The sequence below is a fragment of the Alligator mississippiensis genome, chromosome 5 (assembly GCF_030867095.1).
Source record: "Alligator mississippiensis isolate rAllMis1 chromosome 5, rAllMis1, whole genome shotgun sequence".
Lineage (NCBI taxonomy): Eukaryota > Metazoa > Chordata > Crocodylia > Alligatoridae > Alligator > Alligator mississippiensis.
Window position 1 is genome coordinate 118625149 of NC_081828.1, and position 27178 is coordinate 118652326.

Below are 27178 nucleotides of genomic sequence, written 5' to 3' on the forward strand. Positions count from 1 at the left end.
ATTCTATTGTATTCCTATAATTTTTGCATTGCTTTTTATTGTTTCATATTAATACTGTATGGTTTAGGCCTGTATCTATAAAGTAATGTCAAGTTTCCGTTTTGTATGTCAAGCCTCCTTCTTGTGTCCTCTGCCTGGGTGTAACCTATGACTCATGCCTAACCAGTCTCATGTAACTTGGTTCCTGAATGAATGGGGATGAATGAGGGTGCTTGAGAGACAATGGAAATAGGTCTAAAAAAAGCTCCTTCTGAATGACTAAACCATCAACTCCACAAGCCAGCCATCACCCTGCATTGACCCTCCCTGGCTCAAGATTTGGAAGGCAAAGACTGCTGCAGAAACCCAACCCACCATTACAGACACCTGAAACTGCATGTCCTACCTGGAATGCACCTGCTCAGTACACCAGGGCTGACCCTTGCCTGAGGATGCTCCTGCCACTAGGGTCATAGAAGGTCTACCCCTATAAAAGGGGGCAGTGAAGACAGACCCATGAGATGCCATCTTCACCTGGACCAGACCTGCTCCACGTCACACTGCCTATCAACCCAGAGGCCCTGCCAGTGACCCCCCCTCTGGACAACACCTGCTGGAGAAAGACCCCAACTGGCCATCAAGGACCCACTCCCAGCCTGGATAGGTAACTATCAACCCCACCCTCTTTTCAGCCAAGGACTTGGACTCTGTTCCTCTTCCCTACCTGGACTCCAACCCTTCCACTGAGTCTCTTTCTCCTGCTACAATTGTGTGAGTGTGTATGGGAGTGCTTGTGCGAGTGTGTGTGGGAACCAAGCTGTACAGTACAGTGTTCATTTAGTAAAACTGTTATTTGGATCCCTGAGTTGGGTTTTGCTTTACAAAACCGTAGTATGGTTCTGGCCCAGCTCCAATCTCTGCTCCTCACCCCTCTGATTTCTGTCTCATTTCTCCCTCTCCTGCTTCTGGCTCACCACCACCTCCAACACCTGTCCCATGCTCTGTGGCTCCACCCATCCTGAGCTCCTCTCTGCCTGCAAACCCCTGCTTCTTTGCTATTGCCTCATCTCCACTGCCTTTCCCCAATCTCTGTCACTGCTATTGCCTCATCCCCACTGTCTTTTCCCACAATCTCTGCCACTGCTATTCCCTCATCCCCACTGTCTTTTCCCCCAGTCTCTGCCACTTGCTCTTTAGTTACCAAGTACCCCAAGCACACACATACACACCATATCACCCAAATTAGGAACTCACCTGTGTGTATGTGTAGGTGGGTGGTGTGTGTGTGTGAACTGGCAAATACATATCATTGTATACATGATATACGAATTAGAGATCCATGTATGTGTATTGAGTGTGTGGGTATTGAAAACTGATTTTGGTCTAATTTTCAGTGTGTATAGTGTGTATGTGCCTGAATTGGTGATAGGTGTGCATGTGTCTAGGCTGGTAATTCTGGATGCGTGTGTGCCTGAGTTGGTGTTGGGGGTGTATGCACTTAATTGATTTTTGTGTCTGTATATGTGCAATTGTTTCACACCCTCCCATCTAACAGAGTGATTTTGAGATCCTGAGAGTTGATCTGGCCCCACCGGACTACAGCATTGTGTGGCAGGAAGTGTGATGTGATTCTACTGCACGGTAGTAACGAGCTACTTGTATAAACAAGTACTAAATGACTGTGCAGTAACCAGAGTTACTGCGCAGCTGCAGAGGAATGGCTCTTTTGTGACACTATGTCTATACAAGATACTGCGCAGTAAAGTCTGTACAGTCAGCGTCTTGTGTAGACACAGCCATTGTGTAGCTAATGCCTTTGATTGTGTTCGACAGCACTGCCCTGAAAACACACCTGCTTGCTTAAAATCTCTCTGTGCACCCCAAATACCAAAAAAATGTAATACAGCCCACATTCAGAACGATGTTCATACACCGGTGCTGAACATATGTCAATAAGCACACCAGAGACTGAGAGTTGCACTGGGTAGGTGTCTACAGGACATGTTTACTTTTGAGATTCCTAATCTGTAGTAAAATGTCAGCGTCTATACATGTGGTGTTATTAGGACAGAGTAAATTAATTCTCTCTGACATAAGATATTCACTATATTATTTTTAGTTAATAAAAGTTTTCTGCATTAAAAAGAGATTTAGATAACTTGGTTCTTAGGCTTATACTGATGCCCAACTTCTGTGGGATATCCACAACAAGCAGATCTTAGCTAAACCTCAAAACCTCATTCAGATGTGACTAGAAGTATTTTATAGAAGGTAAGTTACTATGGTTCCCCCTGCCTCCCTGCCCCATCTCCAATACATTGATGGCAAAATGGATGACCCGGTGGCATCTAGTCTGGTTAATATTGAAATATATAGCCAGCTTTAATGTAAAATTAAGATGATATGGCCTTACACAGTGTTCATAATACATACCCAAATTAAAGCTCAAGTATTTAAATAGACTACATCTGATCCTGATTTTACCATAATTTTACAGCTATTTAATTGTAATGACTTCATTGGCTTTGCCGCCAATTTGGTGAGATATCAAAATCAAAATAAGACCTACAATCTTAAAAGTAGTCATGATAAAATTGGTATCAGCATTAAACTCCAGAGCCAAAATCTATATTCTGCTTTCATCCTTCTTTGTCACTGAGACATTTAAATATAAAAATGGTGCAAGTATGTCAGAATGCATCATATATAGACAGCATTAGTCCATGTATTAATTAAATACTGGATAACTTGAAAATACGAATATAAAATTGTTTGTGAAGAGATTTTACTTGTTTTTATGAATATCTGTTTGGAAACAAGAAAAAGCAAATGAATAATACTTCTGTATGAAAAATGTATTTTAACTAGGGGATGATGTAATTCTTATCTTACTTAAAAGCTAAGGGCACCTATACACATGCAGTGAGGCTGCTCTGATCCACTGTAATTACAGCATGTCAGAGCAGACTTGATTAAGTGAGTCTCCTGGAGCGTGGTGATTACCGTGCTCCAGCAGACTTCAGCGTCAAGTGTATCAGTGTTGCTTAATGAGATTTACTTAAAGTGCCCCTGCCCCAATTTTTCAGCATGGGGATTCTGATACATATGACACTCCAGGCACTTTAATTAGAGTGGTTGTCAGAGCAGGTCCCCTACACTCCCAGAGTATATGTATAAATGCCCAGTGAGTGATAGTAATACTACTTGAAATGTACTTGCAGTTTTTGCATTGGTTAAAGTATAAAGTTCTGATGACATTTTATTTTTGTTTATTTTTGAGAAAGTTCTCATGATGAAGGGTAATCATTAAGAAAAATGATAATGTTCATTCTCCAGAAGGGCTGTATTAATCACCTACAAATAAGGATAAGTGGCCTGCATAGCATACCATCTTTTTCAGTTATGTGTTGATGACAAGAACTAAATGATGAACAACTTCAGGGGGTCATTAAAGAGGCCTGGTTTCAAAATTCATCTGGGTAACCAAGAAGCTATTGTTTCAAAGGAATTATGGTGGGATCATGTCAACATTTACAGAAAATTTATCCTGTGTGAGTATAAATTTCATGTCCAACAGGGAGCTTTATGAATGACTGCTCAGCGCTTGCTTTCCCATAGAAGCACAAGAATAAAATAATAATTGAGCACAAATGTAATACAAGCAGCTGAAGCAAGTAAGTCAACTAAGTGCAGTAATGCACTTAAGAGAGAACAAGACATGAATACCCACACAAAGCTTGTGTTCATGACCTTTATGAATTATATATTATTCTGTTTGATTAAACTATTGCTTCATGGGTGACAGTTTAGCAGTTAATAAAATAATAGATGTTCTACCAAAGCATTGTTTAGCATTATTTAACATGAGATTTTAACAGTAAATTTCTGTTTACTTTTTTCAAATACCCTACAAATTTAATCATAGTAGAGTAAACCAAAGCTGTGTGTCTGTTTATGTACATGCACACACAAATGAATGAATATTGGTACACAGACAAAATATAGTTATATCTATAGACTTACGATATACACACAAGGAGACCAAAATTTTTATGCTTTCTCTCTCTCTCTCTTTCTTTCTCTCTCTATCTCTCTCTTTCACTTTAAACCTTTTCCCTAATAATTCCAATACCAGTGATCATTTCTCTTGTAGGACTTTACCTTTGAGAGAGAAAATGAGACATATACAGCACAAGTGTGCACACTCTTAATTCACACTGCAAAAATAGTTCGAATGTTTAGAATAAATCTATCCAGAAGACTCTTCCTCCTCTATAGTACACCTTAATGGTAACTGCTTTGGCTTTTGTTTTACCAAGAACAAACATTTATCACAGGCTAATGATCTGCTTGCTCTAGAGAGCCTTTTAAGCAGCATACATTTTTCATAATATAAAGATGGATTAATGTTTCTTAAAGTTAAAATAAAAGTGTCTTTCCTAGCTATAGAGTTCAGCAGGGATTAAATGACACCGAGTAACAGAGTATGTTGGATATTTTTGAATGTTTACCTTTCTATGAGATAATATATTATTCATGCATTCTCCAAGACTCTAATCAACTTATTCATAATCATTATGACCTATGTACCCTAGGTAAAAGGAAAATGAAAACATAGAAAATGCAAATTGCAAGGATAATGGAGTCAAATACCCAAAACGTAAAGGAAACAAACCATGTCAGTAACTTATATTAATGGCAGCAGAGGTGGCAGTCCCTCAATACAAGGGTGACAGTCTTCCTGTAAATAGGGAAGTCATCAGTGAGTCTACAGATGACTGAGAAGTCCAATCTGAGATTTGAATGTTCATCTAAAGACATGGAAAAGTGTTCCAGGAAGAAAGAGTAGATCCTGGTGATGTCAGGTCACAGCTCTTTCCCATTGCCTCTATAGTGAGGTGAGTAGGCTCAAAATGCTCAAAGCCTTGCTTTATATCAAGGCATCATTGGACCTGTTTTGCAATTCCTATTATCAGGAATCCTTATGATATCTCCTTTTAATGGAACTGGTACCATATAACCATGGCTTTAATGCTGGTGGTGTTCCCTTAGCCAGAATGCTGGTGTTAATTCTATCCTTCCAATTGATATGAAGGATTTTCCAAAGACATCTTTGATGGTATCATTCCAAAATTTTCAGATCTTTTTAACATATTGTCCAAGTTTCATACCCATACAACAGGGAAGAGATAATAACAGTCTGGTAAACAAGAAGTTTGGGTAGAGTCCTAATGTCACAATTATCAGGGACGATTTTGAAGATGTACAAAGGTGGCACATTTTATCTGGTTTTGAATATTATCATCTGTGTTTAATATTTTGAAAAAGTGCCTACTCAGGTAGGGGAAATGCTCAATATTCTCCAAGGACTGCCCTCTTCTTACAGTATGTGGAGGTGCAGCTGGTTGTTTTGGGGTGGGTTGGTAAAGGATCTTGGTTGTTGTGAAGTTGACGGTGAGTCCAAGCATTGCATGTGCTTCACAGATGCAATCAAGAATGAGCTGGAGCTCTTCAACTAAGTGGGCAAACATGACAATCTGCAATCGTCAGCATATCAGTAACCGAGGTGTTGATCATCATCTTGGATTTGGAACATGGCCAGTTCATGTTAAGGAGATTCTGCTCTATGTGATACTGGATGTTGACTTCAGATGGAAGTCTGGCAGAAATTAGATGCAGAATAGCAGCAATATAGATGGAAAAGATTATTAATGCTCTGCTACTACATCTGCCTAGCAACAAAGATCATATCTGCTGTATCTCTGGTCTGAAACCACATGGGATTCGGGTATAATTTTCTGAGGTAGGAAAGTGAATCTACTGAAGAGAATGTAGATGAGTATTTTTTCAGCTCTGAGCAGGACCATGATAAATTGCTGCAGTCCAAGATATCTCCTTTCTTGAATATGGTAATGATTCTGGCATCTCTCAAGTCACTGGGAATATGTTCAAGTTTCCAGATTTTTGTAATGATTATCTGTAGTTGGTAAGAGAGCTTCTTTTCTACCTTGCTTATAAATTACAGCTAATTTTCTTCAGGACCATGTGCTTTGTTGTTCCTCATTTGCTTAATGGTTTTCAAAGCCATTTGATAAATAGGTGGATCTGCAAAGTAGTCCTTAAAGGGGTGTTGTAGAATGGCTTTGATGGTATTGTCTTCAACATTAGAATTTTGGTGCAGGAGCTCTTGACAGAGTTCCTTCCACTGTGTATCGACCGTGGAGCTGTCTTTAAGGAGTTCCATCCTTGGACCTCAGAGGGACAGCTCCCTGTGTGCTTGGCCTATAGACAGCTTTGGCTGCCTTGAAGAAACTATGCATGTCATGGCTGTCAGAAAACTTTTGAATCTCTTTTGCTTAATACTCTCACCACTTGTTCTTTTGATCTCAAATTTTCTTCTGGGTCTTTGCTTGCAGGTGGCAATAAGTGTCTTGCTTCTGCTTGATGTTGATGTTATTCTGCCAATCATTGAAGACTATTCTTTTTGAAGACTGTGGACATTTCCAGGTGCAAATCCCACTAGATGCATTTTGCTAGTAAGGTGAAATGAGACAGACTATGTTTACCTTTTTTACCCTTTTCCCCATACGGGATGGGAGAGGCGGAGGTGGGGGGTGATCAGTGGAGTGGATCCTAAATAGGTCTGCTCAATCATGATTGCCACTGCCAAACTGCATACCTGTCTCAGTTCCAAGTACAAAATGACCATCATATAATCATTGTCTCTGTGTCTCTGTCCCTACATGATTAGGGACTTCCAATAATCACCAGCACCTGTCCCCATCACCACTTGTCCATTGCTGTAAGACTTGGTATTGAAGAAGTCATGCTTACAGGTATCTTCTTTTAACATGGGGATACTGTTGCACATCAGCAACCACATGGTACTTTGCAGGAAGGAAACCTTAATCTGATGGCAGAGAAAACCTAGAAAACCAGAGGTTTCTATTCTGCTGCAGCCTTTATCTACCTTCACAACCATTGTCAAGTATTCTTTTTTCATCTGCCTGCTCTGCCACTGAAAACATTTATATTTATTTTTGTAAAGCAATAACAATAAAACATACATAAAGAGTTATTGATTAAAATTTTAAACTCTTACAGAATTTTGGATCATTATTCAAACTGTCCCAACTCATAGAATACCTTACAGAATATGTGGCTTTCTGTCCAAACAAAGTATAATTCCATTTCTAGCTGTTATTTATTTACTTTTTTACTTGTAAGCTCCAGTGACCCATTATCCTTTTCCTGTTTGATGTTTTTGGGACCCACCAGTCATGGCTAATAAAGTCAATGCAATCCTGTGAGAAGTTTTGGTACAGTGAGAAGAAAAGTGTCCTATCATACTCTCCTTCCCCCTCATAATTTTGTCTCCTCTGGTTAACTCAGACTCCTTCAACTTAGCACTTGTTCCCCAATATATTCCCCCATTTCTCCCATTCTAGATCTCTCCATGTTCCTTGTTTATCATCATTATACACTCAAAATATGCCGCTTTTCTTCTTAATATGAACTTCCAGAATTCTGCCCCTTCTTCATACAGTTTGCTTTCTGGACACACAGACACCTCAAAATCCAAAAGCAGACAGGAAAAGCAAGACTAACACAGTGCAACTGTAGTTTTAAGGGCAAGCCAAATTATTATCATCAGTCATAAATATTGTCATTCTTGTCATGACAACCCTAGTTCAGACAAAAGACATTTTACTTAAATGTCCATAACTGACAATTTCAAAAAAAATATTAACATTATATATAATTTATTTCTTTAAAAAACGTTTAACAATTGAATGACTTCTTTGTGAAGAGAGAGATTGAATTTCTATCAGCATTTCCTAAAATCAAGGTCTGATACTACAGCTGGTCATCAAAAGCTATTTTTCTCCATCTTCCCTCTTAAAACATCCACATTTCAAAGAAATTTTCTCTGGAAGACATTCCCATCCCCCTGATGGGATATTTTCTAATCAAAACTAGAAGGAGAGAAGACACAACAGTAGAGTCACTTGCCTGGTCATCAGGGCATGCATCTGCCATGTGAGACCCCCTGTATCTCCCACATTCTAGGTAACAGCCCTGCTGATGAGACTATTTGCTGTTCTAGAACATGTTTCTCTGTCCACTGCTCCATGCAGGCTGCTACTTAAGCAGGAAGGAGTGTAGCCACATCTGCAGGATTTCTGGTGGGATAATTGGTTCTGCTCAATGACACAGACAGAGCCAATTAAACTGCCTACAATGCCATGTGATCTTTACACTGTTTCTGGTATAGGAGGAACTATCCCCCTCTCTACCCCTCCTACCCCCTGCCCTGCAAAGCAGTGCAGCACACCCAAGGGCTCCATGAAAACATGACCCTCCCTTTCTGGGCCATGACAAAAGGCGACCCTGAAAAGCCGCAGAAATTGACTCACAAGGGCTAGCTCTGATGATGCCCTCCAACTCTTCTGCTTCTTGGTATGGGAATGTGTGACATTTGAATTTGGACACTTTACCTTGCAACAAATGAACCATTTTGTGTTGCCCTGGGTCACCGAGGGGTGGACACTACAATGTGGAAGATGGAAAGCTGGTCCTACATAGATGGTCATTAATTATTTGGATGATGGGCTCAAGTGCACACTTTGCAAATTTGTGGATGACATCAAGTTGGGTGGAATTGCAGACACTCTGGAGAGTTGGGCTATGATCCAAAATGACATTGAAAGACTGAAGAAATGGTCCACAATCAATGCAATGTGATTCAGCACAGACAAGTGCAAAGTCCTGTGCTTGGGATACAATAATATGTGAACAAATGCTAGTTGGGGAGTGACTGGCTAGTATCTATTTATCTCAGTAATACAGAGAAGGACCTGGGGGTTACAGACTATAGACTGAATATGAGCCAACTAAATATGAGCTTGAGTCCATTGCTTCTGTTGCAAAAAAAAGCTGAGTGTACTGAGTTATATTAACAGCAGTGTAACTTGCAAATCAAGGAAAGTAATTCTTCAGCTCTATTCACTATTGGTAAGGCCTCATCTGGAGTATTGTGTCCAGTTTTGGGCCCCACACTTCAAGAAGGATGTAGACAGTTTAGAAATAGTCTAGTGCAGGGCAACAAAAATGATCAGGGACCTTGGAGATAAGACATGAAAAAACTAGTTATTTAGCCTGGGGGAAAGAAGCCTGGGAAGTGGTGGGGGAGGAGATTTGATAAGAGTCTTCAAATAAGTGAAAGGTGATTATACAGAGGATGGTCATGAGCTTTACCCTGTGGTCTGGGCAGGGGACAGGATTAAGACAATGGATTCATGTGTCAGCAAGGAGAATTTAGATTGGAGATTAGGAGGAACTTTCTGACCATGAGGGTGGTCAGGCATTGGAGGGTGGTCAGGTTACCTATAGTAGTTGTGGAATCTCCATCCTTGGAAACTTCCAAAAGCAGGTTGGACAGACACTTGGAAAAGATGGGCTAGTCAGGGATGATCCTGCCTTGAGCAGAGGGCTGGACTTGGGAGGGCCACATACCTTTGCATTTTCACCACTTATTTTTAAAATTTGTACAATAAAGTTTTGTTTTGTTTTTCTTAAGTAAAAACTCTCTCTCTTTCTCCCCCCTCCCTGTTTTTTTAATGAAAAATCTTCGGGAATGACTGTGGGTTTATTCAAATGCAGAAAAGAAACATTTTTGGCATTTAAAACCATTTTTGCAGGATGGGAAATTTACCTGCCAGCTCCAGTGATTATACTGCTTGATGCAGACTAGCCTTTGCCTTTATTCTTTTTCAGACCCTGGCAAATGACATCTTTTGTTCAATAAGTATAGCAGCATAAGCTCAGATTGTCTGCCCTTGCTCTTGTTCCAAGGCTAACCTGTGGAACTTGCAAATCAAACTCAGGATAAAAGAATGGAGGGGAAAAATCCACCTCCCGCCCCTGCCACCCTGCCCCACCTGAAAACAATAGCTATTGGCATTAATCACCCCATGAATTGCAGTATGGTCACCAGTCCATCTTGTTTCTTAATTTTAGCAATTCTAAATCAATAATGTTTCCTTCTGCTTAAAGATCTGTAAATAGGACTCATGGCTACTTTTTAAAGTAGTAAAACTTTAATGTATTCTATTGGCTAGGCTACAGGCTAAGAACCCAGTGCTGATGAATTCTCACACACCTGAAAAAAATGAAACCAGCTCTTTTCCTCCTCAAATCCTTTCTAGCTTTATTGTACAGCAGAATTAATGTACTGGACAGCTAAGAGGATGCAGGTGATGCATAATGGAAAGAATGTCCTCTCTCCTACTTGTTCACTTCAGACGGATTAATTTGTTGTTCTTAAAGAGTTTTATAAACAGTATTATTCCCAGAACAGACTCACATGAAGTACCTTTAGATATAGGATAACTTTATAAAAATACAAGATAATTAGAAATAAATAAGCTTTGGATTTTCATTTTCTGGAAGTTCCATTATTCCATTATATTTACACTCACTTTATATCCCCCTTACATTGCCAAAGTAGAATATACAGACCTTAACAGTATATGAGAATCAGGTTCAACACACCTTCTTTGAAAGGTGCTTATTGTGAATCTCAGGCAATTAGAAATGCAATAGAAAGCTCCAAGTGTAAGTCAATTTAAGTGAATACATATATCTAAGATTTATTTGGCCAGTGTGAATGGTGATCCTACAAGCTGTTATGTGTCTTGTTTTTCTTCTTTTTTTGATGCAGCTGCTTATAGTTCCATTTAATTGCAGCTCTAATGTGGCCAACCACTTTGATATGGACATGAGAGTGTTGCAACCCTTCCCTGATTCCTATATAATCCAGTTACATGGTGGCTGGAATTTTATTTTGTTCAGAATATTGATATTAATCTTTGCTGCCATTTCAGAAGCAATGTTGTTAAAACTCACAAGGATAAAACTTATCTATGAGTATAGAGCTGCAGTGAAATAACCAAACAATATCAGGAGCAGAGATGCAACATTTTACATCAGCATAGTAAAAGTCTGTTATTCCTTCTAAATGTAATAAAACCAGAAAACAATTACAATTCACAAAACTGAGAACAAAAGCAACTAGACTGTTCCACTGGAAGCTCATCCCACCTTCAAGATCTATTGGCTAAATACTTCCAATTTTTTACAGAGGAATGTATTTAAAGCACAGAAATGTGTTAAATAACAGTAGTGCAGTACGATGGTTAATTCTTTGGCATAGGGACCATCATTTTTTTTTCTGTTTGCACCGTGACTAGTCCTGATCTGTGACTGAGACTCTTAGGTACTACAAAGTGTTTTTAAACAGACTACTGCTGATACTATAACTGTTACCAGTACTGCTTTCTCTTCGATGAAATACTTGATTTTTTGAAGCTGGAAAGCTGTGGGAAAAGAGTAAGAAAGCATAAAAAAAAAAATCACTCTAGACAGCACATCTACACGTGCGCCTTAATGAGCATTAGCTATTTTAATGTGCATTAAAGCATCACTAAAAATTTGGATCATTTTTTACATGTGCTCCAGGAGTGGGGGAGCATTTTGATTAGACGTCTCCGGGAGCCACTCTAATTCAAGTGCATGCAGCATCTTATGTAATAGTGTCATCATGCTTCAAAATGGCAGCAGGGCTGCTTTAACTAAAGCTTGTTTGATGAGCTTTACATAAAGCATCCCTGCCACCATTTTGAAGCATGGGTGCACTGATGCATGAGATGTGGAGGCTGGCTGCAGCACAGTAATTATCACATTCCAGCAGACTTGGATAATCTGCTAATTACATTGCATCAGAGCAGCCTCCTGGCTCATGTATAGACACACGTGCTTTTCAGTTGATGCACATTAAAATAGATTAACGTGCAATAAGCATCACTTATAAGCTGTACTCTTTAGTTAATGCACATTAAGACAGGCTAATATGCATTTTCCTAGTACCTCATAATGGATGAGGTACTAGATTTAATGTGCATTAACTAAAGGACATCAATGCATGAGTAGATGCACCCTCTGTGTACTTTTTACCACTTTTCAACTGGAACTTATAGATTTTCTGCCTTTTTCTCTTTTGCTTACAACTTTATTTCAACTGAAATGTGTGAGAATGTAGATTTCCAATGCTCCTTAATTTTTTCTTAAATTTTTTTTCAGAAAATTAGAATTTCCTCTCAGGGAAAAGGTCATTTTCCTTTGAAAATTGCTGTGATGGGACCTATTGATCTCATTTCTTAACTAGTTATATACAGTCTGTAAATGGACAGTTGCTTAGTGACTTACAGAAAATAACCCCACTGTGTTCATACTCTAATATGTAGTACATAGGTATCATGGCATAAGCAGAATAATTCCCGTAAGCTCCAGCTGCACCTTTATTCACAATATTCACAAAGGCCAAGAACTGAATATTAGGGCTGTGAGAAATTTCACTGGCAGTTTCATTTCAACACTTCTTTGACTCATTTCGAGCTCGAAACAGCAAAATCGAAATGAAACAGAGAGCTTTGAAACAGCCTCGAAATGAAATGAGGCAAGTTGAAACGTTTCAAAATTTTCAAAATGTTTCGAGCTTTGAAGCTCAAGGGAAACAGAAACTAAAGTAAGGAGAGGGAGGGGGAAGAGGGGCGAAGGGGCGGGGGAAGGAGTGCTCTCATTATTGACTGTGTAGCTGGCCAGTGACTGTCATCCTTCCCCGAGGTCCCTTCCAATCCCAGTGCTCTGGAGGAGGGGCAGAAAAACTGCATAAAAGGCAGCATTGTTTGAACTGCTCTGCTTTCTGCTTTGGTGTCAGTTGAGTGAGGGCTCACCTTAGCAAACACACAGTATCACCCACCCATGTCACAAGTTTTGCCTGTCAGCAGCTAGGGGTGCAGGGTCCCAGAACCCAGACTCCCCCTGCACCTATCTCCTTGATAGCTGGCAGGCTTCATGGCTGAAGCAGGGCCTAGCAGACCTGCAGTTTTCACCCCCCTGTGCCCCAAGACAGACACATCACAGCGTGTTGATGTCAGTGGTGGGGAAAAGATACATTAAAGTGGTTCATCATCCATTCATCCGTCTAACCAGCCAACTTCCTCTGCCAAGCACATAGGCTAACGGGATGATATGGCTCCCAATTCTCTCTTCCCCCTTTACAGTTAACTGGTCTCGAGAGAAGAGAAACTATGCAGAGACACTGCTGTTTCCTGATGAGCACTGAGGATGCAGTTTTGGTAGGCCTTCATCATGTCACAATAAAAGACATTCTTCTTATTCCCAACCTTCCACACCACCTGGCCTATAGACTCATACACGCACATATGCACATACCTGTACATGTCTACATGAAGAATGAAGGCTCAAACTTATCCAAACAACTAGGAACTGGAAAACTCTAAGACTCTGAACTGATTCAAAAGGTAAGTTTTGACTGGCCCTTGGTCATGTTACAGCTGATGTGCTTACTCTGTTTCCTTATTTGAGTGCATTAATTCAGTTTCTGAGTAGCAATCTCATAGGAAACTAGAAAATGTAGTTCATGGGGTTGAAGCCAATCAGATATTGGCTTCCTGGCTTACACAGTATATTACCCTTGCAGGTGAGTAATAACTGCCAAAAATGTACTGCCTGGCATGTCTTACTGCTTACACTATATTTCGTATATGTAATTAGTGAAGAAGCTTGACACAGTTCATTTCTGTGATCGAGGGAATTACAGTTTCAATACATTCATACAATACTGGAAAGCATCTCTAGGAAAATTCTGTTGTTGTGTTTCATATGCCATCTCTAATATTTATTATGTCTTTATGGTGCACTTCCAGATTCCATTAAGATCGACATATGTTATGCATAATCGATAACAATACTGAATCCATAATTGTAAAATCATGTTTAGCATCTCATCATGACTATTCAGTGATAAAAAAATCCATATTCTCAACTACTGCAAAGCCAAGAGCACTTAGTAACTCTCTGAGGGTGCCAGGAAAAATTAGTTGTGAATAATAATTCTCATTCAATGTCCTGTGTTAAAATCCTGATGTACAACTATACCATCTGGACTCTAACAACAACTCCATTTGTTAATGGTAAGTAAATGAGGTGTATAGGGATCTGAGCTGTTGCTAGCTGTATGGCATGTTGATCACTGACAACAGTGAGATGTACATTGCAAGTACATTTACAGATTATTTGGACACTGTAGCAAGGAAGGAATTTTTTCTCAATTTTAATTGTGATTATTTCTTTTTGCTGTTATTTTTAAAACACATTTCTGCTACATATTTTTCTGTCTCATTTTTTTCTGCCCCCAACCATCCAGAAACTTTCTCTACATTTCCATGCTGATTATGAAGATATATATACCCATGTACGTGTATATAAACTTTTAGGTACTTAAATTATATATACTGATACCAATATATCACTACTTAAAAAGTTGATTTATCTTAGCTTTAGAGTTTACATCCAAATAAGTCTTTGATTTGCATGCCTTGATTCAACAGTAACATGCTAGGTGAAATAAACAGGACCTGGTGTCATGAACCTTTTGCCAAATACAATTGTGATATTTTAATATGAATGATTTCCTATTTCTACTGTTTTTTCAGTGTTCTGGGGAAAAAAACCTGGAATTAAAATTCAGGAAGAATCTTCATAAAAGGTGTACCACTGATAGAATTTGGGACTTCAAAAAGAGCTGCTAGTAGGTTGAGTATAATGCAAGAACTCAAAAGATTCCTCACCTTTCATCTTATTGTCCTTATTTAGAAATTGTCCCCTTCATACTACATATTTAACTAATGATGAAAAATGCCACTGTTTACAACTTACAGTTTTTTCCAACCAAATAACTGAAATCTGCAGTAAAAATAATTCATTTTGACGGCTTATCTTTTTGCTCAGTGGGGGTCTTCACTGAAGTGTGGCCATGAAAGCAATTTCCATGTTGATGAAGACTGAAGCCTTTATGATTCAGTGCCAAACAAGTGAGAAAAGCAAGAGGATCCCAGTATCTCAGCCACACAAATAAAATCAAGCCTACACGCAGTGCACATGGCACTTGATATCTTAAAAAAAAGCCCACAAATAGTACTATTATGTATGGCAGTATGTTTTGCTAAAACTGCTTGTAATCCCTCATTTCAGATGTTAATAAGACAACTATAAACAACCATTTCGATCAGAAACTTCCCATATCACTTCCAAATCACCCCGTATAAGGGATTTCTTTTAAAGTTTAAGCTACAAAACAAAATAATACTTGTAAACATAGCCATTTTTAAATTACAAAGGAAGCAATATCTTCAATCCCTATTCCCTACATCACCTTTTGGGTTTGGGGGTTTCTATTCTTAGTTCTTTCTTCTTTTTTTAAACAAAAAAGTCCTGATTACAACAAAATCCAAATGAATTTAAAAAATAAAAAAAAGCTATGAGACACTTCTTTATCCTACATCATATTATGGATGTCTATATCTAATGGTCCAAATACAGTGGCAAAATATAAGCAGAGTATAAATGCAGGTTGGCTTGTTCATACATTTACTATCTGTTTTGAAGTAATTTGTATATGTAGGAATGTTTAGACCAGATAAATCTTTAAGAATATAGTCCATTACACATGGGCTAGAGACAGAAATTACAAATAAAGCAGTATAAGTGAGCAGAAACCAGTTCAAATCTATAACACAACAGAAGTTCAGTGCACATAAGCCACTTTCAGAATGGCTGAAACCAGTTTAAGATAAACCTTGATAGATTCATAGATTCATAGATGATAGGGTCGGAAGGGACCTCAATAGATCATCGAGTCCGACCCCCTGCATAGGCAGGAAAGAGTGCTGGGTCTAGATGACCCCAGCTAGATGCATATCCAACCTCCTCTTGAAGACCCCCAGGGTAGGGGAGAGCACCACCTCCCTTGGGAGCCCGTTCCAGACCTTGGCCACTCGAACTCTGAAGAAGTTCTTCCTAATGTTCAATCTAAATCTGTTCTCTGCTAGCTTGTGGCCATTATTTCTTGTAACCCCCGGGGGAGCCTTGGTGAATAAAACCTCACCAATTCCCTTCTGTACCCCTGTGATGAACTTATAGGCAGCCACAAGGTCGCCTCTCAACCTTCTCTTGCGGAGGCTGAAGAGGTGCAGGTGCCCCAGTCTCTCCTCATAGGGCTTGGTCTGCAAGCCCTTAACCATACGAGAGGCCCTTCTCTGGACTCTCTCCAGGTTATCTGCATCCCTCTTGAAGTGTGGCGCCCAGAATTGCACGCACTACTGCAACTGTGGTCTGACCAGTGCCCGATAGAGGTGAAGTATCACCTCTTTGGATCTATTCATCATGCATCTGCTGATGCACGATAAAGTGCCATTGGCTTTTCTGATGGCTTCGTCACACTGACGACTCATGTTCATCTTGGAGTCCACTAGGACTCCAAGATCCCTTTCCACTTCCGTGCCACCCAGCAGGTCATTTCCTAGGCAGTAGGTATGCTGGACATTTTTCCTCCCTAGGTGCAGCACTTTGCATTTCTCCTTGTTGAATTGCATTCTGTTGTTTTCTGCCCATTTGTCCAACCTGTCCAGGTCTGCTTGCAGCTGTTCCCTGCCCTCCGGCATGTCCACTTCTCCCCATAGCTTTGTGTCATTATCAGATGTATTATCAGACTCAACTGATTTAGGTTAAATTAGTTTATTGAACTTCTGCCCCAGATCCCATCTAGGTTTAAATTAACTCACAGTTCCCCAGAATCCCAGGATGCTTTGCACCTCCCCTGCAAACCCCCATGCAGGGTGGATAGGCTAGCCTTGGCCCAAGCTGCCTGCACCAGCTGAGCAGGGTAGTACGCTCTAGCACCCCCAAGCTTCTGGCCTGGGCCACTATAGGCATATGGCTGCATTTCCAGAATCAAAAGAGAATGTCTTTTCACTTGAGAAATCTGAGAAGATTGAATCGATTCAGCTTCAGGCTTTTTGACTGCCTGTACTTAGCCATGAAGGTTTATATCATATTTGGAAAAATACATTTGGTTCCCCTCCCCCCAGCATTTTTCTACTATTAAGTTCCATTTCTTTCCTCCAATTTTACGTAAGCAGATGGTCTCTCATTAATTTCACTGCAGTGGAATTCTATTCAGTTCAGTAGAATTGCTGCTTATTTATGCATGCGTAAGTGAGATTGGAATTAGCCTGAACACCAGTTTGTAAATTCATCAACTGGAGATAAAAAATGAAGTACCAACAACAGATCTTTTCACATCCTTTTTTGGGCATTTTTTAGAGTTGCCTTTATTTCCAAAAATTAAAAACTGAAAACCAGAACAAGTCAACTTAAACTACTGGATAATAATCTATGGAGGCTTCTCTAGAGTCAGCCCGATTGAAGGAAGGTTAGGGAAAAAAAAAAGAACTTCTTTCCTATGATAGCCTTCTATATATTGATATCATTTTTACTTTTATAACTCCACCCAATTCTGCCATCTGACATAAAGGATTTTTGGATTCCTACCTATTCTGGAGCATCTTGTCAATCCCCAAAGAATAATAAATAACATTCAAATGTGTTCATGTCTACTCCATGATACAATTAGCCCTTGGAAACTCAGGAGTAACACTACAACCGTGTAATTTACACTAGGATGCATGTCATCTCTCTGCAGCAATATTAGTTAATTTTATCTTCAGGTTGCTCTTTTCTATAGGCCACAGGATACTTCTTGTTGGTGAGGAATTGCAATAATGCTTACTGTGGGTACCTACAGTCAAAGCACTGATTGTCTTATCTCAGTACTAGTGTAACTTGCATTTGTACATAGAAATATAAACTCACTAGTGTTAAAATGTCATGTGTCTACACCCTATGAAATGATTTCCTGGTTCTAGAATATGCATGTGTTAGAAAAAACAGAAAGTTTGGGAACTGAACTAATGTATGTTATTTCAATTGGTTTTTCAAACTATTTGTTCTTGAAACAGTCTAGGTATATTATAGGACAAGGTACAGATCTCAAATTCTCTAAACTTTTAAAAAATGATGCATTTATCTACAGCTTCACAGCAGAATGCAGTTAACCTAGATGTACATAGAAGTCACATATTTTTCACCACATGCTAGACTTTACATGTGTAGCCCACTGCTTCATCCCTTGATACCACAAGCATTCTTCTCAAACAAGAAAGGGGAACATTTTACACACAAACACATACACACACACACACACACACACACTTGAAAAGACTTATTGTTAGAGATAGGTTCTGACAGAAAACTATCAAAGGAGAGTTAAAGCAGGACCACAGTGCTGTTTTAGAAAAGCCTGCCTATTTATTACATGTACATTTACGTGAGCATGTGAACCTATTACTATTCTCTGAGAAACTAAGTACTCTCAGGAAGCCTTATCTTATAGCAAAGTTCCACAAGATTGTTCTTCTACAGCATGCTGGATCTCAAGTTGTAATTTATCCGCCTTGGGGATGAAATTGCTTGTTTCTTTAAGGTGTCAGCACACTGAACAACCAATATAGATTTAGTCCCTTTAAAGCAGATCATCAGTATTTTTATCTCATGTCTTGACACTACCTTGTTTTTCTACTTTGTTTAGAAATCAGGAGTAACACTTTGTGAAATGTTCACACTTACCCTTTTTGAGTGCAATGAACTGAAGTGGTACTTAATAGGATTTTTTTACTCAAGGAGAAGAATTTCACTGGAATAGATTTTATTTATTACATAAATAACATTTATTTTATTTTCTGTTTCCTAGAGAGGCACCTAAAGCTCCAAATGAATGCATGCATTATTTACAGAGTTACATACAAATTTACTATATCTGACACCCATACCAAGCCCTTCAGAAAATTCTACCTTCTCCAACTATCTCCTAGGAAAAGACTGGAATAATAGATAAGGTATGCAGTAACCCTAAAATTTAACACATTTGCTATACTAAAGCTTTGCTATACTAAAGGGGACCATTAAAAGAAAAATAACCTTCGTAAAATTGCTCAGGCTAATAGTGTAGTCATTCAGAGGCAAGTTGCAAAAATACAACTATGCTATTAAAGAGATAATATAATTATGCAAACAGTCCCCTAAATTTCTCAAATAACTCCACTCCCAGTACATTACTGAGTCCTACAAAATGGAGTCTCCTCTAAGCTTTGCAAATAACTCCTCTACCAGTAATATGTGTGTCATATCCTGGGGACATTTATATTTCTAAGGCATGACATGGTGACTAGAATATCATTTTAAAAATAAAGACAATTTTCACAATTTCCCCCCTAATACATTTGCATTACTCAAGTGAATAAGTTAGCTGCATTCTGATTGGCTGATGTTATCTTATCCATTTACACCTACAGCAGCAATTACCTCTTGAAAGGAGAGCCCAAGAGTCATCTGGTAACTTTATGAACCATGTGGCTGTTAGGGCGAGGCAGTTTTCCCTGGTATTATGATGTTGTGTCATAATCTACAGTGTTAAACTACCTTGGGTAGTTCCCAGTGATTTCTCCCTAACTTACCTGTCAATAATGGCACACATATCGATGATTACATTCGCAAAGCTTCCTAGCTTGCCTTGCTCCACTGCATGTAAATCTACAAGTTGGTCATCCACATGAATGAACTGCATGCATCCTTGGAAAGATAGCTGGGAGCGATCTGAGTCATTCACCAGTGATGGGAACCCTGTGAAGCAGAGGAAACAAGAGCATTATTAATATTGGTGGCTTTACTAAAACTGAAGGCATCATTTTTCCTGTTGCCAAAGAAATACTTTCCAAATGTGAAGAAAGAAACTGATGGATGCTGTTTAATTAAACAACAACAACTACAGCAACACAAAACTTCTTCAATATTTGTTTCCACCTGGTGGATGGCTGCTGTCCTTCAAGTCTTAAAGAGACACTACTTATTTTTTCACATCAGTCTAGTCACAACATATGTTTTGGTTAGTAACTATGAGGCATCATGGAACTGAGATGGAAAAATGCAAGTAATCTAGTCTAGTCTTCAGCTTGGTTTAAAATGTTGTTTTATATATTACAGTGGAAAACCTTTTGCCTGCTTGATTACAGTTTGATGTTAGTCATTGTCAGAAAAAAAGGCTATACTAACATCACAAGGCACGTTTAAGACCTGTGTGTGCTTATAGCCAGTGTTATTACTCCAGGTTCAGCTTTTAGACAGGAAAAACTGTTTATATTAATAGACAGGAAAATCTGTTGACATTAATGGGAGATTCACCCAAGTACAGACCGAATAGGATATGCATGATTGGAACAAACCATTTTATTACAATGAAAGAATAGATTTTTACATAAACATTTATTTCATGTGTACAAAAGCCTTTGTAATTAGGGATGCTTCATTTGTATTTTTACAGAAGGAACTGCACCCTTTCAAGAGATTCTTAAAGCCAGCCTGCTCACTACCTCATTAAAAACTGGGAAAACATTGCTAATTTATTTATAACAAAGCTACTTCTATGTTCCACTCAAATTTAATACCGTTACAGTTATGTCTATTACAGTTAATTTTGCTCTAACACAAAAGGAGAAGAAAAAAAAAAAGCAAGAAAAAAAAGGAAGAAATTTACTACAAGGATCTCCAAACTCTGTAATCTTTTAGATTGACCCATGGTGGTTTTACTGAAGCAGAGCCTGTTTTTCACTCAATGAGTCTTTCATCTGTACAAAGCATCAAGGCTTTCAGAAACACTAATTCTTTGAGATCAAGGATCATTTGAACACGTGAGCAATTCACTCAAAGTAGAACTGAATGAAGTCAGAGCTCTAAAATCATCAGTAAACATGAAAATAGAGCATTAGTCAATACTGGTAAATAACAAATGAAAAGATTATCAAAAGATTCAGATGAGAGTTTTTGGAGTGTCCAAATATAAGACCAATGCCCCAAGTTCTCAACAAAAATAGTAATAAACAAATAAATAAGCAACTCCATTTGAAGGACATGGAGCCTTAGCTTGCATCAGCTATGAACAGGCATCACAGCACATGGACTACTTTAACTCTGTATAACAGCAGGGGGCAATCTTTTTGTCAGGCATGGCATAAGGTAAGCCTTACCTGCTCCAGGTGTGCAAATGACACTCTGATCTTCTTCCCCCGACCAGTACCTTGCTCTGTGCTCTCCTCCCTGCCTTTGCTGCTGTTCTGTCTGATGCTACTCCCTGTTGGACCTGGCACTTCCAGAAAGGCTGAAGATTTTGCTTTGCTTGTTTGTTTAGCCAAGGGTATTGTTTATATATTATGGACTATTGCATGGCCTGACTGAGGAGATCTTAAGGGAATAAAGCCCACCTGCTTGGGAGCAGGCACATCAACCCTCTTACTATCCCCTTTTTCAGTTCAAAAAAGATCTGCTTTGATCATGATACCTATCAAAATCAGCTAATAAAAGCTAAGAAGAGATGAAATTGTATATAGTTGATCATTGAAATGTGCTATGCAAGAAACATAGAACATAGGAAGGAACTGAAATACATTTAAACTTATTGCATAAAAGATTCTTTGTTGTATATTGTTATCTTTTCCCCAGCCGGAGAGGGTATAAAAATGCACAATGCTCATTGATTTTAGTGGGCATTTCAACTCATTCAGCAATTGTACAAAGCACAGCCTAAATTATGTGTGGCATGGATTGTGCCTTACTGCATGGTTAATAGTAACTTAGCACATTATAGGTGTTGTTAATGATACACAAGAATAAAAGCAATGTTTTCTTCTTCATATATTCAGTTTTAGCCTATAAGACTCTCTCCACAATGAAAGAAGTAAGAATTAAATGAAGTTCCATAACTAGGGCTAACAATAATACTGTCACTGTGCAAGGCCAAATAATCGAGGCATGTATTGTTCAAACATTGTATTGATTTTCTTTCTGACAAGTAAACTTTGTGGGTTTAAAACTTCACTTACAATGGAATATAGGAGATACTCTGTTGATGCTTTTGTTCACAAATGAGAATGTTGATGCTTATGTTCAGAAACACGCTTATATCTGGCATCTCCAGGTCTTTCTGTATTGTTTTCAACAAAATCAGAATCTAATTACAGTTCTTAAAGAAAAGAGATGGGATCATAATATAAAGGTCAAATATGGATCAAATCTGAATATTCCCCACAGTTCCCTCAGAGTTTGGGGTCAGGGTTTTATTTTGGACTGGTAGAAACAGGAAGTGGGTGGTTCTCATTTCTCTTCCATGATTTAAAATTACCAACACTTGTAAAACAATAGAACAGTGAAGGTGAAAACATAACTTACTCCTCAACCCAATCAGTTAGCCTGTATCAATTGAGATATTTTTTAAGGTAGCAATCCAAAGAAAAAACAGACATTCATTTTTATGATACAATGAGGAATAAACACTCATACTCAAGGTACAACTTCAAATGTTTTATGCATTGTTTAGGGCTGATCCCTGGTCCAAACAATGAAACACAATACTTGAAACTGTAATCTGAATATGCATATACAATTTATTCTCCATTATTCAAGTTGTTTTTTGAAGGACAATGCAAATTATATTTTTTTTTGGTCAGAGACAAAAAAGCTTTGGTTTATACTTTATTATGAGATTTTCATTTTTACATTATTATTTTTTATTTGTAAGCTAATGAGAAACTGGTTTAATGTACAGATGTTCCTTGGTATCTATTCGCTTGCAGTGATTTTCAAAACACAAATTACAGAAATAATGTCTCTTTCCCAAAATATCTGTCAGATTAAAATCTAATTGATGCAAGTTGTTAACTGGCATTCACTATTATCTCCTTGAATTTGCCTCCCTTTAGAAGTCATTAATCAGCAGAAGGGCATGACTGGTGATCTCAAATATGCAATGAGTTGAGATTTTAAAAAATATTTTATGTGTACCTCAAAATGTAATCAAATGCAAGTAAACATAATACAATTCTATCAAAAGGTGGAACTGATCCAGTGAAATTCAGATTGGTGAAAGGGGAACAAGATCTATGAGGTTTGTGCACTAAAAATCTATCAGCATTATTTAAAGGCCAGATTATAATTAACTGGATCACACATATATATGAGGGGTGTGTGAAATGGGCTATATTCAATTCGGATTTGGATTCGGCCTGAATCAGAGACAGTGATTCAATTCAATGATTTGGATCACTGTCCCTGATTCAATTCGGCCGAATCTGAATCTGAAGATTCGATGCTGATTTGGAGAATCAGCAATTTGGCAATAGACACAGCTTTAAATGGTTTTTCTACATACCTCGAGGTACCAGGCATGGCTCATGAACTCTGCGATGCTGGGGCGCATGGACTGCCAGTCCACTTCTGGGTCCACCATACAGCATGCTGGGAGTCCCCTTGGCACTCCCCGGCTCAGTGATCAGCCACAGGGGGACCTCCCAGACCCAGGAGGCACCAGTAACTGAGCCGGGGTAGTGCAGGGGGCCACTTCTGGGTGGTTCTGGTCCACTTCTGGGTCTGCTGCTGAGTGCACTGGGGACCCCCCACTCCCACGCTCCTGTGGGACACTCCATCTGCCCCACCATTGGAGCATTCACGAGCTGCCTGGTACCTTGGGGTATGTAGAAAAAACATTCAAAGCTGTGTCTATGGCCGAATTGTCAAATCTTTCCGAAACTCTCTGAATCTATTTGGAGAGTTCTGATTCAATTCAGAGAGATTAAAGGGTCTCCTGATTTGATTTGGATTTGGCAATTCGGCCACCGAATCAGGCTGAATTTCTGCCAAATTGAATCAGGGACCAAAACTTTACGCAGTCCTGATATATATAATGTACAGAATTCTCCTTCCTTCCATTTTTCTACAAATAAATACAAATTTCCAAGGGTCTGTCCACATAGTCACATAACTCCAAGAAACAACTGAAAACACACAAGTTCTTTGGAAGAGGGAGCAGACTTGTAGCTAGATTCTCACTTCTCTCACACCGGTGCAACAAATCCACTCATATCCTAGTCAATTATATATGCACCATGAGCAAAGGATGTGGCCTTCAACATACAATATGCAATCTAGACCCCAACATTTGGAAAACCAGGTACTAGCTTCTATAGCCAAAGAAACCACTATAAAGAAAATACAAGAGCTCTAAACTGAAAAGATGAGAGGTTTGGTTTTTAATTTTAATTTCATTGCATCTCTGATGATTTGGCTTCATAGAATTTTGTTCATTTTCCAATGAAGCCCAGTCATTTTTTTTAAATGTTTTTCAATATCTTAGTAAAACGAATAAAATCCTGATGCAGTTATGTCAGAAGCATGGACACACTTCTATTCTTTTTTATTATATTATATCTGCATTGTAGCAGTCATATAGCCAAATAATGGAGTACAATGAAAGATGTCCTAGTGGTATGTACTTGATGTTCTTGATTGCTAGTAGTTGCTTTGTTTTCATTCAGTCAGTGAATATAGAGTATATTTGGCTATCCAGAGAGAAGGGATGTATGTTCAGGTTCAATAAAATTCAAATAAACCTAAATATTTCAGTTCAGATGTTATCTTGCTTGTCTAGCAGCTGTTTATGATGCTGAAAGAGCTTTCCATCTGGTCTTCTCAGACAGGATTTGAGTGGAAAAAGTGAAGAAACCACATCCCACAATATTTCACAATAATTAATACAGTCCATAAAAAGTAAGCACAAGCACCTCTCTCAAGGGAGTTCTGCAGGGATTAATTAGCTGCCACTTGTAAAGCTCACTCAAGATGAAAATACTAAATATTGCTATTATTACTATTATTATTCTAATAAATCAGGATAAATGTTCTACAGGGATCTCAGACAAATACACTAATGAAGTTTCTTCTTTCTTTGTATTGTTCTCTGTGGAATTATTCTGCAGATTGGATCAATTTCTATAAAAGTGTTAGAAAGTAAAAAACATTTTTATTTGTTTTTTGACTGAGGAAAAATGATAAAATATTTTGTTTGCCAGTTCAGGATCTTTAAAGAAGGAATGGGAAAAGGAAGTTAGTATCTCTATAGCTGGAGCAAAAACATTTCAAAATTATATTTAGAAAAACCACTGCTTGCCAATTTCCAGCCAGAGAATTATATTCTGTTCGAACCAGCTTCAACTGCAATGGTGTTCATTCTTCCACTGAGTCATTAGACCCACTCTCATGTTAGTGTTGAGTAACATACTTCTTGTTCATAATTTTAGTATTTGTGTAGGCCTCTGAGGACAATTACAGTGAATTTAATGTTTCGAGATTGTTTAGATTTTTTTAAAGACATCTCAAATTTATTTGGATATTTTAAGTCTCTGTTTAGAAATTCAAATAAAGTATATATATGACTAGTGCTCCATTTTATGACTTTAGGCACAAGCAAGAAAAGACAAGCCTTTTGCTTTATGTGGAGCAAGTGTAGGTAGCAAGATATACTTTAAAGTATTATATGTTCCAACAGTCCACATTTTGATGTGAACTGATTAAAAACACAAATTGTTAGTGGTACATTTTACACTAAGAGCATTGGTAATGTGGCAGGGGAGCATGGGGGGACCATGTGCCACCCCCTAGATTTCTGTGCCAACAGTGGGGTGGTAGGGCATGGGGCTGCAGCCAGGCCAGAGCCAGGGCCTGGCAGTAATGTGTGTGGTGGCATCAGTGCGATTTCGGCACCAATGGTGGGGCATGGGACTGAAGCCTGGGCCAGACACAATGCTCAACAGCAGCAAGGGTGGTGTCGACATGAGCAGTGGCATGGAGTTGTGCCCTCTGCTCTGGTGGCAGCGCAGAGTTATGAGCACTGTCAGCACTTACGTGTCACCTATAACTGAGAGGCAGTTTGATTTCCAGAAACAGTTATTAGTTTTTAATGGAATGTGGACTTTACATGAAAAGAGCTCTACCACAGCAAGGGATACTTGAAGATTGGACTCTTTCTCCCACTCCAAACCTTTCTCTTAGAAAAGGCTTCATGGTACAAGATCTTAAGCAACCTCATTTTGTATAAGCTTCTTTGGGAACTGAGAGTATACAGCATCTTGAACAAGAGCTAAAACAGTCCTGAGGACTATTACTTAACAAAATAAAAGTTACAATCACACAGGGAAAAAAAAAAAGATGTTCATTTCCTACATTAGAGTTTGACCATCATTGAGACAAAAATGGAAAACACATTCTTGTAAAATGAGCATGAAAGCAGCTACTGCAAAAAATAAAAATAAAAAATGGGACTAAAACAAAAGAGCCACAGGAAAAGGGTGCTTGGATTAAAACAATGAATTACTAGCTGTAGTGCATTCTAATGTACTGGTGAACACTGGTGGTAATTATTCCTGAACAAATTCAATCCCCTGACATGTGAATGGTTGATGAAGCAAGCAACTTGTTGCAAAAAAGGCTAATGGCATACTAGGCTACATTAGAAGGAGCGTTGCTAGCAGATCAAGGGAAGTGGTTATTCCCCTCTATTCGGCACTGGTGAGACTGCATCTGAAGTACTATGTCCAGTTTTGGGCCTCCCAATACAGAAAGGATGTGGACAAATTGGAGAGAGTTCAGTGGAGGGCAAGGAAAATGGTGAGGGGGCTGGGGCACATGACTTCTGAGGAAAGGCTAAGAAAACTGGATTTATTTAGTCTGGAAAAGAAAAGACTAGGGGCATTTAATAGCAGCCTTCAATTAACTTAAGGGTGGTTCCAAAGAGGATGGAGCTAGACTGTTCTCAGTGGGGGCAGAAGACAAAAAAACGGGCAAAAGGCTCAAGTTGCAGCAAGGGAAGTTTAAGTGAGATATTAGGAAATACTCTCACTGGGAGGAAAGTAAAACCCTGGGAAAGGACACCTAGAAATGTTGGGGAAGCTCCATCTCGGAGGTGTTGAAGGTCTGGCTCCCTCAGACCTCCCTGCTACCCTTTAAATCTTCTTATGACCCATTTTTGGGTCGTGACCCAGAGGTTGAGAAACGCTGATCTACAGAAAACTTTGTATCTTGGATTGATTCCGTAGGCTTCTTCAATGTCTGTACCTCGCCTCTTTGTTCTGAGATAAATTTGAATCCTGTCTAGCTCTCCTTACTCAAAGAAAATTTTAATTAAAGTGAATGTGAAATTTGCCTATATAAAATGCTCAGTTTCAGTCCACCAGAATTCTCTGACCTGGAGAGTAGAAATAGAACATTTTTACTAACTTGACTAATTTAAGTTGATTCAATCCTATACCATAATTCTTCTTGTATTTTTATTAAACAT

General features: G+C 38.7%; 1 protein-coding gene across 1 annotated transcript in view; it reads right to left on the reverse strand.

Moving 5' to 3' along the window:
* CNTNAP2 (contactin associated protein 2) overlaps positions 1 to 27178 on the reverse strand; it is a 1295029-nt gene that overhangs the window by 692215 nt on the left and 575636 nt on the right. Inside the window, exon 10 of the mRNA XM_059729349.1 lies at positions 19476 to 19641. Coding sequence (XP_059585332.1) covers positions 19476 to 19641 — 166 coding nt within the window. The remainder of the gene's footprint in view (positions 1 to 19475; positions 19642 to 27178) is intronic.